The sequence below is a fragment of the Halichoerus grypus genome, chromosome 3, assembly GCF_964656455.1.
Source record: "Halichoerus grypus chromosome 3, mHalGry1.hap1.1, whole genome shotgun sequence".
Classification (NCBI taxonomy): Eukaryota; Metazoa; Chordata; class Mammalia; order Carnivora; family Phocidae; genus Halichoerus; species Halichoerus grypus.
In genome coordinates, this window is record NC_135714.1 from 72618143 (window position 1) to 72633412 (window position 15270).

Sequence of the window (15270 nt, forward strand, 5' to 3'; positions counted from 1 at the left end):
AGAGTGAGTGGGGACAGTTTCAGTCAACCTGGGGCATCTTAAACCTGACCTCCACTAAACACCCAGACCTACTCTCCATGGGTTTGACATTAAGAAGACACTAGAAAAGACAGCAACTCTATCCCTAACAAGACATTAGGGCTCTGGGATTTTCTTCTGTTTAAGAGAGAAATTTTTTTTTTGTTTACTCCAGTGTTTCCCAAAATTATTTCTTTCTAATTACATGTGTATAATATTCCATAGAACCACACTGGGGAAATCAAAGGAAAAATAATAGTAGTGTGACTTCATTTTATTTAGCTAAATAAAGTAGGATGTTCATTGAATGGTTTTTCCACTTCCTGTGTTTACAATTTACTTACACGAACAAGACCTATAATCATATATCTAACACAATTCAAAGAAAATGCAGGTTCTTCTTAACAAAATATCCTCACTGTATAACATATCACAATTGACTGTTTATCTTTTATTTGCATGATCTCATTTCATTCACACGGATTGTGCAGTGGCTGGCCAGTTAGAGACACTCGAGTAACTTTGGTTCAGAAAGGTTAAATGAGTTGCCAGAGGTCTGGCAATGCATAATTGAACAAACTGGCCTAAAATTCAAGCCATTAAACATACTCAAAACATTCTGAACTCATTTAATCCAACACTTTTATTTCACAGATGAGAAAATCAGTGCTTAGAGGGGTGAGATGACATCATCCAGCAGAAGGAGAGAGACAAGACCAATTCCACGTTCCCTACTTAAAGCTCATGCCGTGCATACTAAGCCATAACAGGACCTATACACATGACCAAATCAAATGACGTAGATAAACCAGGAACCCAGTATAAAGATAAAGGCCAGCTGGCTATCATGATGAGTCAAAGAACAGATATAGGGCAGCTTTAATTAGAAAACTTGTGAACTGCTTTTTTTTTAAACTCACAAGTGTTAGTTTTCCTTTGCAGGAAGAACACCATAAAAGGATTATTACTTTAAGCAGGCATTAGTTATTTAGATGAGATTATTTTTTAAAGGTGCCTACCTTACATACATCATAATGCTAAAAACTGAAGATGAGGTATTTTTAATACCACTGTATGCTTTGCATGACAACTGTATTAATCCCCAAACTCAGTGACATTGGTAAGAGTACGTGCCTTCTCCGGTTTCACTAGATAGCAAATAACACACAAGCTACTGACCAAAAACTGGACCCTTAAGACAAAATGGTATGTACATGCTCAGAAAACTCTTGTGGCATGAAATAGAAATATTGAAAGGGCAATTCTCCAATCTTTTGAAGATTTCCAACAATCGAATAGGATAAAGTATATATATATATGTGAATTGGAGGTGATTTACTATTATGGTTTGTCAGACAGTTAAATTCTATTCTTAAATTCTAAAATTCTTAAATTAAAAGTTCACATTATTCTTCACAATTCACAAAGCTGCCAACTGAATTTATTCTTATGAATTGAGTTCCAAATAGATAAATTATATTTTGTTAGTGTGAGGAACACAAAAGAAGAGTAAGACAGTTTCTACCTCTAATCAGGAAGATAAAATATATATTCCTTTTTAAAAAACTTTTTTATTCATTCATTCAATTGTTTATTCAACAAACATAATTTCTGTTCCTTGTATTAATGTATACTATAGCCTCATGAAGAATTAAATACTCCTTTGAGAATTTTCAAAATAACTGTTTAGTGATTCCAGAATCACCTGATAAAGAGGAATATTTAAATTGTAACTTAAATATTTAAATGTTTTACAAAGCTTTGATAAAATTTCTTATAAAAGAATTACCTCCTATTTTAGTTGACAAATTACTTATTTTCTATCCTTATCATGGAACAATTGGGTTGATGAGATGTATCATTCAACTCTAGTTCCATAATTATGTATTTGCACGCAGAACACAATCGGCATCTCATTTACCTTATTTCTGTTCCTTTGAATTCAAGTAAACATATTTCGTCCTAGATTTTTGTGTATCTTGAATTCCTATTTTCTCTTGATAAAGCAAACAACACCATCAAATATCTCCCTGAAAATTGGAAAACTAAAAGCCTGTGTTTGAAGTGGCAAAAAATAAAATTACTCTTACTTTTTTGGAACAGAAAAGCTGGTTATCATTGAAGTTTGGGAAATGACTACTCTGTGTCATAATAAACAAATATGTCTATTCCCTTTATTCCTGTCACCTAAACATATTAATATAATTTTTCCAGGTTTTCCATTGAATTGTAAGGTGGAAATATGACTCAGATGGTAACAGAGGTTTAAAATGAAAAGACCTAAGTTTGAAATCATTCTATATATAATAATATCTGATTCATGAAACTATCAAAAATACCATGTTCTCTTTGCATGTGAAGGGACATTAGCAATAGACGTTAGCCACCTGCAGAGTGAAGACTGACTCACCAAAGTACGGTCATTGCTCTCACCGGCATTCAGTAGAACTTTAATTCATATTAAGCATTTATGAAGGAATAAGCCAATTTCACAAATATCAGTTAGAGCTGTTTGCTGGTGTGCCTTGAAGCAGTTCTATCACACTCTTCCTATAACACATTTTCTAACAAACAAAACTACTATCACAATTGGTTCTTTGAAGATTGAAATTGGATTTGTAGTCATGTATATACCGTGGGGTTATAATGCTTACACATTATTAACTACCGGTGCTAGGACTCAGGTGGAAATATTTTTATGTTTCTGTCTAAACAGCTAAAATATTGTGGCTGTTATCTTTATGTGTGTGAGGTAATTCCATAATCTGCTGACAAAAACAAAATTTAAAGTATAATATTTATTGAGAGTATAGGTCTCTCTCATTCCTAACAAAAAGGATTTTTTTCCCTATGATGGATATATACTTGTTACAAATACATACACATTCTCCAAGAGTAGAGATGCTCCTCTTTCTCAGGGGTAAATATGTCAGGTGCTGTGCCTAGACCACATTTCTTGAAAGCAGGAGTCATGCATATGTTATCCACCTCTGTAATCCTGAGAGTGCCCAACGGAGTGTCCACTACATACAAAGTACCCATTAAATAAGTGATACTGAATTTTAATGAAAACCTAATCATAAGCCCAAGTTTCTTACAACTTCATATATCATGATTGTGCACTTTCCCCTTTACAACCTTACAAGATTAAGGGTCATTAGGAATCACGATCCATCCATCCTGAGCCCAGTGAAATATTAGATACAAAGAAAGCCCACCATAATAGATGTGTTTCCAAATAGAGAGACTTTATGTAATATTAGTAGACTTTCATATGAGCATAAAATATTGATTTTTACATACCACATACAAAATTACTGATTATATACATGTTAAAAACAAATCATTCAGGTCAATTGGGTTTTTTCTTTAATTGCAATATGCTTTAACCTAAGATTATAATGCTCTTACTGGTTTGTGCCACTCCCACAAGTACAAATCAGGCAACTCCCTGTGCCACAGAGCGTTTGGGTTAGGTTTACATATAACTAACAGTCACGTTGGTTATCTTCAGAGGTCAAGCACAAAAGCAAGACTCAAATTTCTAATTATTTGAGACAATATATTAGATCTATCATTATTAAACATTTCAGGAGAATGGACTATAAATCAGAATATTTCCCTAATCTTGACATCTCTTGTTACCTTGTTATAAACAATTCAGCATTAAGATTACACCTATGATATGTGTATGCTTCTTCAAAGGAATCTGAAAGATTGCCTGTGACCTTTGGCTTATTTGTGAAATCAACATACATGAGTTAGCTTATGTCAACATCCATCATCTCATTATTTAATAAGAAGGTCAATAACACTCAAGTGTTTAAAAATAAGTCTGCATCAAGCTAAACATGATCGCTCTGGTAAGTCAAAGGAAGTAAGGAGAAGGACACTTAAATGTTACAAAAAATGTCACATTCCTGCTTTGTTTTACTCCTCTAGCACACACTTGGTTAGCTATCCTCTTATGAGTTAAGGCAGGAGCACAGAGTATGCGTGCTTCTATCCATTTGAAATCAATATTTTCTGGATAACTGTGCTGGGGATAGTAAAAATTTCTTAAAATCTGATCTAGTTTTTTCAAAATGGCACCGTTTAGGCACTTCACTCTAATTCTGAAGAAAAATAATAAACAGATGAACTTGAATATTTCCAGTATCTGAGACTATAAATATTTCAAGCTTATTTCTTGCATGAAACCTATTAATTTCCATAGGTAGGTCTGTGACTAACTGGGCTGTGATAATGAAGCTTACTGCTATACTATTTGTTAGGGAGTGGCTCTATGGTATATGGAGGACTTTCACTCTCTGTAAATAATAAAAAAATACAAAAGTATAGACCTCAGGGACACTGAGGATCCAACTCTTCTAGGGCATTCCAGATAGCATTAAAGAAATGCTCATTTGTTCAGCAAGCATTTATTTGAGCAGTAACCACATGCAAAGCACTGTTGAGGGGTTGGGATGGAGCAAATGTCGTGACCAGCTGTATATTGCAAACATAGATGTACTACGGAGCAACTCTTACTCACTATGCTTGTTTATAATAGTCTTAGTACAAGCAGATAATTTGTTCTCAATAGAAGTAGGAAACAATTTGAGAATAAAAGAAAAAATCTTCAGATGCAATGGTTTTGTGTAGCATCTTGTCTATCATGTTTTATAATACTGGAGAAACTTTGGCCAATTTGACTTAGAAATGGAATGTAACTTTGCTTACAAAAATTGCTATTAAACTCCTGCTTAAGGTGTTCTAATTTTCTGTGAGCACACTAAAAATGAAAAATAAATGTGAATAAAATGTAAAAAAAAAAAAAAAGGAAACAAATTCCATCTATATAATACCACTGTTTGTTTGAACTTAAAACTTGAGTATTTCTGCCAATGCATTTGCAGCTTGTTTCTACCATGCCAATCAAATGAATGAGCTTCAGGAAATGAACTGTATACCTGATAACCTCTTGTGTGTACACAGGCAAAAATATAGATCAGTAGATGCATTATTCCAATAAATTCAGTAGAGGAGCTAATAATATTTGATAAAGCAAATTCTTAAAATTCAAGACATCCCACTTGTCCTTTAATCTAATGTCTTATAATTAGAAATTATTAGTAAAGACAGCTTCATTCATATGAAATTCAAATTTAAAAAAATACTTAGGTATCTGTCATCATATCTCTCTGTTAACATCAAAAGGAGATAGAGTACACCAAAGCAAACATTCCCAAAGAGATGAATTTAGCAAATAAAAACAGAAAATCAAAATGAGCTATTAGAGCTCTTGAAGAAAGAAAGAAGAAAAGAAAGAAAGAAAGAAAGAAAGAAAGAAAGAAAGAAAGAAAGAAAGAAAGAAAGAGAAAAGAAAGAAAGAAAGAAAAAAAGAGAGAGAGAAAGAAAGAAAGAAAGAAAAGACAAGACCAAAGGGTGGAAAGAAAGAAAAGAGGAAAGGATGGAAAGAAGGAAAGGAGAAAGGGAAGGAGAAAAGGAGAAAGGGAGGGAGGAAAGAAAGACAAAAGAATTTGATCCACTATCAATCAGGGAGGAACGGGCCAAATATCCTCAAAGGGCACGAAGGCTAAACATCAATGCAGCCACTCCCTTTGCAGTGTTGCTGATATTTAAGAGAGGCACCACTGCCAAGAGAATGGCACAGCCATTAATCCACTTCAACGAGCTAACACCCAGTAGTCCTGCCAACCACATCCCTCTTCCCCCAAGCCTTATGAAACGCACCACCAAATCTTGTTGATATTACCTCCTACATAGTCTTTAAATTAATCCATTTCTTTTTCTTCCCCCACCTACACCTTAGAATATACAGTCATCTCCTCTTTCCATCCAGCCCACTAACTGGTCCCTGGTTTCCACTCTTCCCTCCCTTTAATCTCTTTCCTGCCTGGCGAGCAGAGACATCTTTTCAACATGCAAAATTATAACCTGACATCCTTGCTTAAAAACTTTTTTAATAAGGTTCCTTCATTCTTCGAATAAAGACCAACATTGTCAACATGGCCAACCAGGATGTGACCCCTGCATATTTCTCCAGCTTCTTCTACCTTATTTTCTATGGCTCCAGCTGCAGTCCTCTTTGACTTGCCAAGGTCCCCCTCCTACCACATGAGATTTCTTCATGTTGTTACTTTTGCCTACAATGTTTTTCTTCTAACTCCCACTTGTTTATTAATTGCCAGTCACTTTTCTAGATCTCAATGCAGACATCACTTCCTCAGGGAAGCCTTTGCAATGCTCTCCTTTATCCCTACCCCATATTGGCTGGGATATTCTCAGCATTATGTACTCCATAGTATTTCACAGAACTGCATACTTATTGTGTGGTAATTAGATGATTATTATTAATCTTTGTCACTAGACTGTAAGCTCAATGAAGAGAAAAACCGTGTACGGTTTTCTCATCATTTTAACCACAATATCTAGCAAAGTGTCGGACACATAGTGAGCAAGCATTATTTCTTGAATGAAGAATGAGTATGCCAATGGAGTCATTAACAAGTGGTTAAAGCAACAATAATCTGCTTATTTCCATTTACCAGAATCATTTTGATCAGAGTTTGAATGATGAAATTACATTACTTCAAATCTCATAATGAACAAATTGAAAGATTTTATCTAAACTCTCTAGCATTTTTGGCATTTCATAGATATGGCCACAATGAAAAGATTATTAGCATCCTCCTTGAGTTATAATAGAAACTCAGAATGTTGTTGCTAAATTAGGCTTTAACAATTTTCTGGTATAATTTCTCATATTGAAAGAGTCTTAGGAGATCCTCAAAAGGTCATCCATCCTGTTGGTGACAGAGCAGGGATGAATATCAGCCATTTAAACTCTCAGTTTAATGTGGCTTTTTTTTTTTTCCTATAACTATGCTGCAATTTCTGGGTTTTATGGCTTCATTTTCATATTAAAAATTTGGAAGAACTTGTAAGTACCCATAAGAGAAATATCTCCAAATGGTTAATTTTGTCATATCATTTAGATTTCTGCTTTAAAGTATTAAATAAATAGCAATATTTTTAGAAAAGTAAAAAAACAAGCCCAATTTTATAAGAAATGATGTACTTTCATGCCTTATTTGCAATTTGCATGGTATGCCTTAAATAAGGGTGAGAAAGGAATGGTACATGTTTCCCTGGTTTCTTAATATTCTGAAGCAGAGAATTTTTCCAGTTAAATCTGGTCTGTAATTCAGTTTATAAAAACCCAAAAGGAAGGTAGGTTTTGAGGAAGTGGTTGGGGAAGTGACATAGCAGATGGAAAAGCAGCCGGTTACAATTGGCATGTGATCTTGGACTGTCACTCCCCTCTGTAGATTCTACTTTCCTTATCTGTACAATCAGAGGGTTGGTCTAAATCATGGGCTTTGTCTGTTGATGGGCTTCCAAGATCCCCCTAAGCCCTTTATTGTGTGTATTTCTGAGAAGAGAGTCCATAGCTTCTATGTGATTGGAGAAGGGCTTGGGACATTTAACAGGTTAATTGCCTCTGTACTAATAGCGGAGATCCTTCTTAACTTTTGAAATATAATAAAGCTATAATTATAAATTCAGACAGAAAATAGAAATTTGTGTAATTATTAGCATAGGTAATAAGATTATTTGAAGAGCATAACCTAGACAAAGGAATACTCCTATCATTAACCATACACTTAAGTGTTAGCTAAAGAACTACCATAGAAGCCCAGCCCAGATTTTCCATAAGTAGCATCAATTGCCCAGATGATATAAAACATGTGATAAATCTCAATATGTCACAGGTTTTTAGTCCTGCCTTTTTATTATCAGTGTTTTAATGATCAATCAAGGCAGCCTGCTACATAGAATTACATGGAGTGGAAACAATCCAGAGCAGTTTGCTGGCAAATAAAGCTACTTTCTTACACAGCTTTCAAAATATCTATTTGAAAACCATTTTGATTATAACTTTCAGATAGTTGAATAGCCACAGTTGCTATGCAATGCATATAATTATTAGACACAGAAATAAAAATCACTCTTATTCACTTAATTTCTTCTTACCTTTCCTTATTCACTTAATTTCTTCTTACCTTTCCTTCTTAATAAATATTCCTAATTATCCACCAGGTGTCAGGTACTCTTCTAGACACGTGAAATATCGGTGAACAAAATAAATATATTTCATCCTCATAGGGCTTATATTTTAGGAGGGTACAAATAAAATAATAAACAACATATATAAAAAGTAAGTTGGGGGCACCTAGGTAGCTCAGTCGGTTAAGCATCCAGACTCTTGACTTAGGTTCAGAGCATGATTTCGAGGTCTTGAGATTGAGCCCCACATTGGGCTCCATGCTCAGTGCAGAGTCTGCTTGAGATTCTCTCTCTCCTTTTCCATATGCCCCACCCCCACTTGTGCTTGCACACATGCACACACATGTTCTCTCTCTCTCTCTCTCTCAAATAAACGAACTCTTTAAAAAAAAAGTAAGTCATTTATGATTCTTAAAAGTGATGCATGTAAAAAAGGAAAAAGGAAAGAGTAGGAAGACTGGGAACACCAGAGGTGAGGAGAGTGGTTCCAATCTCAAACAGGTCAGGGTAGGCCTCACCGAGAAGGTATCATTTAACAAACACCTGAGATGAGGGAGTGAGCCTAGTATATAACCTGGGAAGAGCCTTCCAGACAGAGGGAGGCACCAGGGCAAGGGAGTACTTGATTTGTTCAAGGAATAGCAAGGAGGCCATGGTGCCAAGGAAATAGCAAAAATCTCTGCTGCTGTGGTCACAAAATTTATGAAATTTCATCTTCCAGTTGACACCTCATTTTCTATCACTTACCTGTTTAAAATGAAAGTCATAATATCTTTTGCGTAATCCTACTAGAGTCTCATATTTGTCAAAAATACAAAGTTCTCCTGAGAATTTTTAAATCACCCCAAAACCACGATCTCTGGTTGGTATGCAATTTGACTCTATCTCCACAAACATATATTTGCAAATGAACTGCTATGTGATAAGCAAATATGCCATTTAATAAGAGATGATGTCATTATAAAGAAATCAAGCAAAAGATCTTCAGTTTGACACTTTGTCAGTTGGGCACAAAGCATTTGTTATATCCCAACAAAGAGAGATTGCAAGATTCATAGCTAACATGAAAGCACCCCTTCTTTCTGAAATGTCACTGTTCTTTTGGTATTTATTACATTGTTCATTTCATTAACTTTCTTCCAGAAAATGAAACAATCAGAGGGACGCCACGAATTCCGTTTGGAGGCATCTTTGAGCTCGCGGAGTAGACACCATGAGCAAAGCTCACCCTCCCGAGTTGAAAAAATTTATGGACAAGAAATTGTCATTGAAATTAAATGGTGGCAGACATGTCCAAGGAATATTGCGGGGGTTCGATCCGTTTATGAATCTTGTGATAGATGAATGTGTGGAGATGGCAATTAGTGGGCAACAGAACAATATTGGAATGGTGGTAATATGAGGAAATAGTATCATCATGTTAGAAGCCTTGGAGCGAGTATAAACAATGGGTGTGTTCATCAGAAGAAATCAACTGCTTCCACATGTCCCCTCCATAGTACCTGTTTTACTACAATATAAAAATCAGGTCATGTGCATTTTCATATTGAACTTTTTTGTTAAATAAACTTTTATAATAGTCAAAAAAAAAAGAAAGAAAATGAAACAATCATAATCACTGCACAATTTTCATAGCACTTATCTGGGTAAGTACCTCCAAAAAAGAATACATACATAAAAGTAGTCCTTTTTTTTTTTTTTTTTTTTTGAGAAGAGGGTCCGTCAGCCCTCCCCCAAGTAAGCATCTTATTCCTGCCTAGTGCCTTCCATGAAAATGTGCTGTGATCCCGAGACTTTACAAATGTAACATAGAACGTATACAGCTATACCTTGCCCAACTGATCCTTTTTGCCAAAGCCAGTGGCAGCTGCGATGCTCCCTGCTCCCTCCACGGTCTTCTGTGCTACTGCTGTCACCCCTGTGACCACCGCCTCACCAACATTTGTCACTTGCTCTTTGGTCTTCTCAGCCACTGGGATAAATCCAGAACAACAACAGATTAAGGGACAGTGGAACAACAGGGACTGAAACTAATTTCACTTCCACTAGCTGTCAACTTCTGAAGAACTGTATTTGCATGTACTATAAATAACTGAAGTGTCAGAAGAAATAAAACCTCAGAGATATTTAAGTGAGTATGGTTTAGACAAACATTAAATCTTTGCTAAGACATGTTGCTGTAATCATGCAGAGAGTAAAATGTGCTTCAGATGTAATGATCACAAATAGAACCTTTGAGCGACTGAGGTTTGGTTAACATTTTACTAAGGAAAGTTTAGAGAAGGCAATGATTACAGATGCAGCTATTGTGGTATCAGGTATGTATTTCTTTATTTCATTTTCAACATCAATTCTTTAATCTCACCCAGCATATTCATTTTCACTACACCTTCTGAGTCACACTAACAACACATAGTTGCTCATGTTACCATCAGAAATGAACAATACAGATGACATGATACTAAATATAGAAAACCTGAAAGACACCACCAAAAAACTACTAGAATTGATAAACAAATTCAATAAAGTTACAGGATACAAAATCAATCTACAGAAACCTGTTGCATTTCTATACACCAATAATGAAGCAGCAGAGAGAGAAATTAAGAAAACAATCTCATTTACAATTGCACCAAAAATAAGAAGATATGTAGGAATAAATGTAACTAAAGAGGTGGAAGCTCTGCACTCTGAAAACTATAAAACACTGATAAAAGAAAGTGAAGACAACACAAAGAAATGGAAAGACTTTCCATGCTTATGGCCTGGATTTAACAAATATTGTTAAAATGTCTGTACTACCCAAAACAATCTACACATTTGAAGCAATCCTTATCAAAATATCAACAGCAGTTTTCACAGAACTAGAGCAAACAATTCTAAAATTTGAAAAAGACTTCAAATAGCCAGAGCAAACTTGAAAAAGAAAAAGCAAGGCTAGAGGCATCATAGTTCTAGACTTCAAGTTGTATTACAAAGCTGTAGTGATCCAAACAGTATGGTACTGGCACAAAAAATAGACACATAGATCAATAGAACAGAATTAAAAGCCCAGAAATAAACCTACAACTATATGGTCAATTAATCTTTGAGAAAGTAGGAAAGAATATCCAGTGTGAAAAAGACAGTGTCTTCAACAAATGCTGTTGGGAAAACTGGATAACTACATGCAAAAGAATAAAATTGGACCAGTTTCTTACATCATTCACAAAAATAAAGTCAAAATGGATTAAAAACCTAAATGTGAGACCTGAAACCATAAAAATCCTAGAAAAGAACACAGGCAATAATTTCTTTGACATTGGCCATAGCAACTTTTTTCTAGATTTGTCTCCTGAGGCAAGAGAAATAAAAGCAAAAATAAATTATTAGGGCTAGATCAAAATAAAAAGCTTCTGCACAGCAAAGGAAACAATCAACAAAACTAAAAGGCAACCTATGGTTGTGTAGGTATCCGATAAAGGGTTAGCATCCAAAATATATAAAGAACTTACAAACCTGAACACCCAAAAACCAAATAATACAACTGAAAAATGGGCAGAAGACATGAACAGACATTTCACCAAAGAAGACATCCAAAGGGTAATACACATGAAAAGATATTCATCATCACTTACCATCAGGGAAGTGCAAGTCAAAACTACAATGAGATATCACCTCACACCTGTCAGACTGGCTAAAATCAACAACCCAAGAAACAAGTGTTGGCAAGGATATGGACTAAAAGGAACACTTGTTCACTGTTGGTGGGAATGCAAACTGGTACAGACACTGTGGAAAACAGTATGGAGGTCCCTCAGAAAGTTAAAAATAGAAATACCCTATGATCCAGCAATCACACTACTGAGTATTTACTCTAAGAATACAAAAACACTAATTCAAAGGGATACACACACCCTGAAGTTTATAGCAGCATTATTTACAATAGCCAAGAAATGGAAGCAGCCCAAGTGTCCACTGAGTGATGAATGGATAAAGATATAATTAATATATATACATATATAATGGAATATTATTCAGCCATAAAAAAGAATGAATTCTTGCCATTTGCAACAACATGGATGGAACTAGAGAGTATAATGCTAAGTGAAATAAGTCAGAGAAAGACAAATACATGATTTCACTCATATGTGGAATTTATGTTTTTATTTTTTTTCATATGTAGAATTTAAGAAACAAAACAAATGAGCAAAGGGAAAGAAAAGAGAGAGAGACAAATGAAGAAACAGACTCTTAATTATAGAGCATAAACTAATGGTTATTGGAGGGGAGGGGGGTAGGGGGTGGGTTCAATAGGTGATGGGGATTAAGGAGTGCACCCATGGTGAGCACCAGGTGATGTACGGCATTATTGAATCACTATATTGTACACCTGACACTAATGTAACACTGTATGCTTACTAACTGGAATTAAAATAAAAACTGAAAAAGACAAAAAATGAACAAACATCCCTTACTCTTAAGGGATGGTTATGAAGAAACTTTGATCCTTTTATCAAACATCAAGTGGTTGAAATAGGGTTTTTAATAAAAATGTTGATTTTCAACAATTTTAATGGTAACAAAAGAGCCAGGAATTAAGTATAAAAATGAAGTTTGTTGAGCAAACTTACAATTTCTTTTCACAAAACAAAATACAATATGGTGATTCAGTAGATTTTTTTTAATAAGTTAAACATCTAGAGAAGACAGTGTAAATAGTTTGGATTAGATTTAGAAGCAGACTTAATCTCATATCAAAAATGCTCCAAGACTCTATCTGATATAATTGTTGAATTAATCTTTCTCTATTACCTCCATGCAATTGCCAAATAAAAGAAACTCCAATAAAAAAAGTTTGTTTCAATTAAATGAAGAGTTCTATGAAAAACAAAAGAGAGCTTCTGCTCTTTTAATAACTCAAGGTCAATAGAGAAATAAAACAACTGCTCTTCATCAAAACCTTATAACATTTATACTCATGAAGCCTATATCTTGCATCTCTTATGTCCACCTATGTAATGTTAGCCTTCTTTCCTTTTTGCCTCACAAACTCTTTTTCTGCTTTTTTCCCCAGATTTCAGGAATTTGGGGTTTTGAGTGATATTTTTCCTCAGGCCCTCTCCTAAGCAAATAGAGACAATTTTTTTTGTTTGTTTTTGGTTATGCTTTATGCTTGCGTACATCCTCTCCAGATAATCCCCAGCCCAAGGAATTGGCTGAGCTGCACCGTCAGCTGTTAACTTGGCAAATGTTACGTGCCAGTCACATGATTATAGGACAGATTGCACGTCACCCATTGCAGAAGGCCAATGATTGAATAATGTGGACAAAGCAACTGGATTTTGATAGCAGGTCAGAGAAGTAAGGTGGTCTGTAAGGACAGATACTTACTCTTTAGCTCTGGGCAATGTGGGGAAGCTGAAGTGACCCTAGAGTCCAAAATCAGGAAGAGTCCCCAGAAGGTGTTGCTTTATATTTGCCTTTTGCCACTTCTGGGGACACAGTCGAAGCTTCCTAACACGTAACGGCTATTCCCAATGCAAAGTTCAATTTAAATGCCAGGGAGAAGCTGTTCTGGAGATTTCATGTTTTTAAACATTTCCAGAATGTTGATCCTTCAAAAATAGTGAATTGTGAGGTTTAACTTGTCATTTTTTTTCTTTTCCAAGAACATGAATAGAAAATTTTGCTTGAAAAATGAACATTTTATTGTTACAATATCTCAAAGACAAGAATAAATTTTGATCTTTTTACAGATTATTTTTCTACCAGCCACGAAAGGTTATTTTTATATCTAGACCATTCTTTGTATATGTATATACATTAATTTATTTTTAATGCACATAAACTTCACAGTAAAATGCACTTTGTACTTTATCATAATTTCATCAGGTTTTATCATTGTAAGAATAAGTAAATTAGTTACATTACAAAATGACAGAGTGTACATGTAGCAATGATAGACACATTTTAAAAGAGTACTGTAGGACTTGTTTACCTAGTGGATTATCCAGTCATCTTAAGGCCCTGTGCCCCTGTTAAGGACTTTTACACTATTTCTCTGTTCATTGACATGCCAAACAAAAGGGTGACAAAACAAAAGGAAATAAGACACATTCAAATTGGTGAGATTTTCATCTAATAAATGATATTCATTTTTAAGGGAAAAGACCTTATAACCAGGATCAAAAAAATACTTTCCTCCCAACTAATCATAGTATAATATTTTATGTTCTCCCCCAAATGTGCCAGTCTTTCTCAATTTTTTCATATAGCTCTGTCTGGCCAGAAGCTTTGATCCTTCTCAGATATCTCTCTGTTTACTCAGCAAATTCGAGCTGCTGTTAAAATCTACCTCAAATGTCAAATTCTATATTAAAAACCTTTCCTCCCAACAAGTGTGCTGTTTCTCCTCCTGTGATCTCATAAAATTTTAGATACATCTCTGCTATGGAACTGTTTACATCGTGCCAGAATTATTCATTTCCCAGTGTGTCTCTCCACCCCCACCAGCCTATTTAAAGTTCATTAAAATCAGAGATCCTGTTATTTTTCTTTATATTATTTCACAGCAGATACTCAATAAATTATTTTGAATGAATTAAAAGGAATTTTGTGTAGTCTGCAATTTATTCATTAACTTTGATAATTAGATTTAATTTGGCTTTAAGTCAAAAATAAAATTTCAGAAAGAAAATGTGGCACCAACTTTTCAAATAGATACAGTAAATCTAACCTTTGATCTTAAACACAATCATAAAATTAAGAAGATCTAGCTTTGAATTGTACAAATTATATATCTGAGGAAAATAAATTTATATTATAAAACATTTTGATAAATTATAACATGTTGAAATGAGTTGTGTTCATTATCATGTAACAAATTTCTGTTTATAAGAACCAAAACTCAGAAAATCTCCAATAATAGGAAATTATTTATACCATACTTTCATGAGAAAAAAAATTAAGTAAGCTTTTATCAACATCTATTTTTTAAAGCAGCTTCAAAGACATGTCATTCAGTACATCCAGATTAAATACACTCTCATATTTTTCTATAACGTTTTCTATAACATAGCATTAAGTTGACAACTGCAACAATAATGAACTGAGATCAAATAGCTAAGGTGTAAGGAAGAGATTTTTAGATTTTATCATGAGATTATCTAACTGGGAGAAATTCTTTTTCTTGGAATT

The 15270-nt window shown here is 34.4% G+C and overlaps 1 protein-coding gene and 1 pseudogene across 5 annotated transcripts in view; one reads left to right on the forward strand and one right to left on the reverse strand.

The window, feature by feature from the left end:
* The window catches only part of SNCA (synuclein alpha), a 145417-nt gene that overhangs the window by 115714 nt on the left and 14433 nt on the right, over positions 1-15270 (reverse strand). For all 5 annotated transcript variants that reach the window (XM_078068963.1, XM_036106649.2, XM_036106646.2 and 2 more), the window contains exon 4: positions 9921-10063. In XM_078068963.1, the coding sequence (XP_077925089.1) occupies positions 9921-10063 (143 nt within the window). The remainder of the gene's footprint in view (positions 1-9920; positions 10064-15270) is intronic.
* On the forward strand, positions 9224-9682 carry LOC118544737 (small nuclear ribonucleoprotein G pseudogene; annotated as a pseudogene).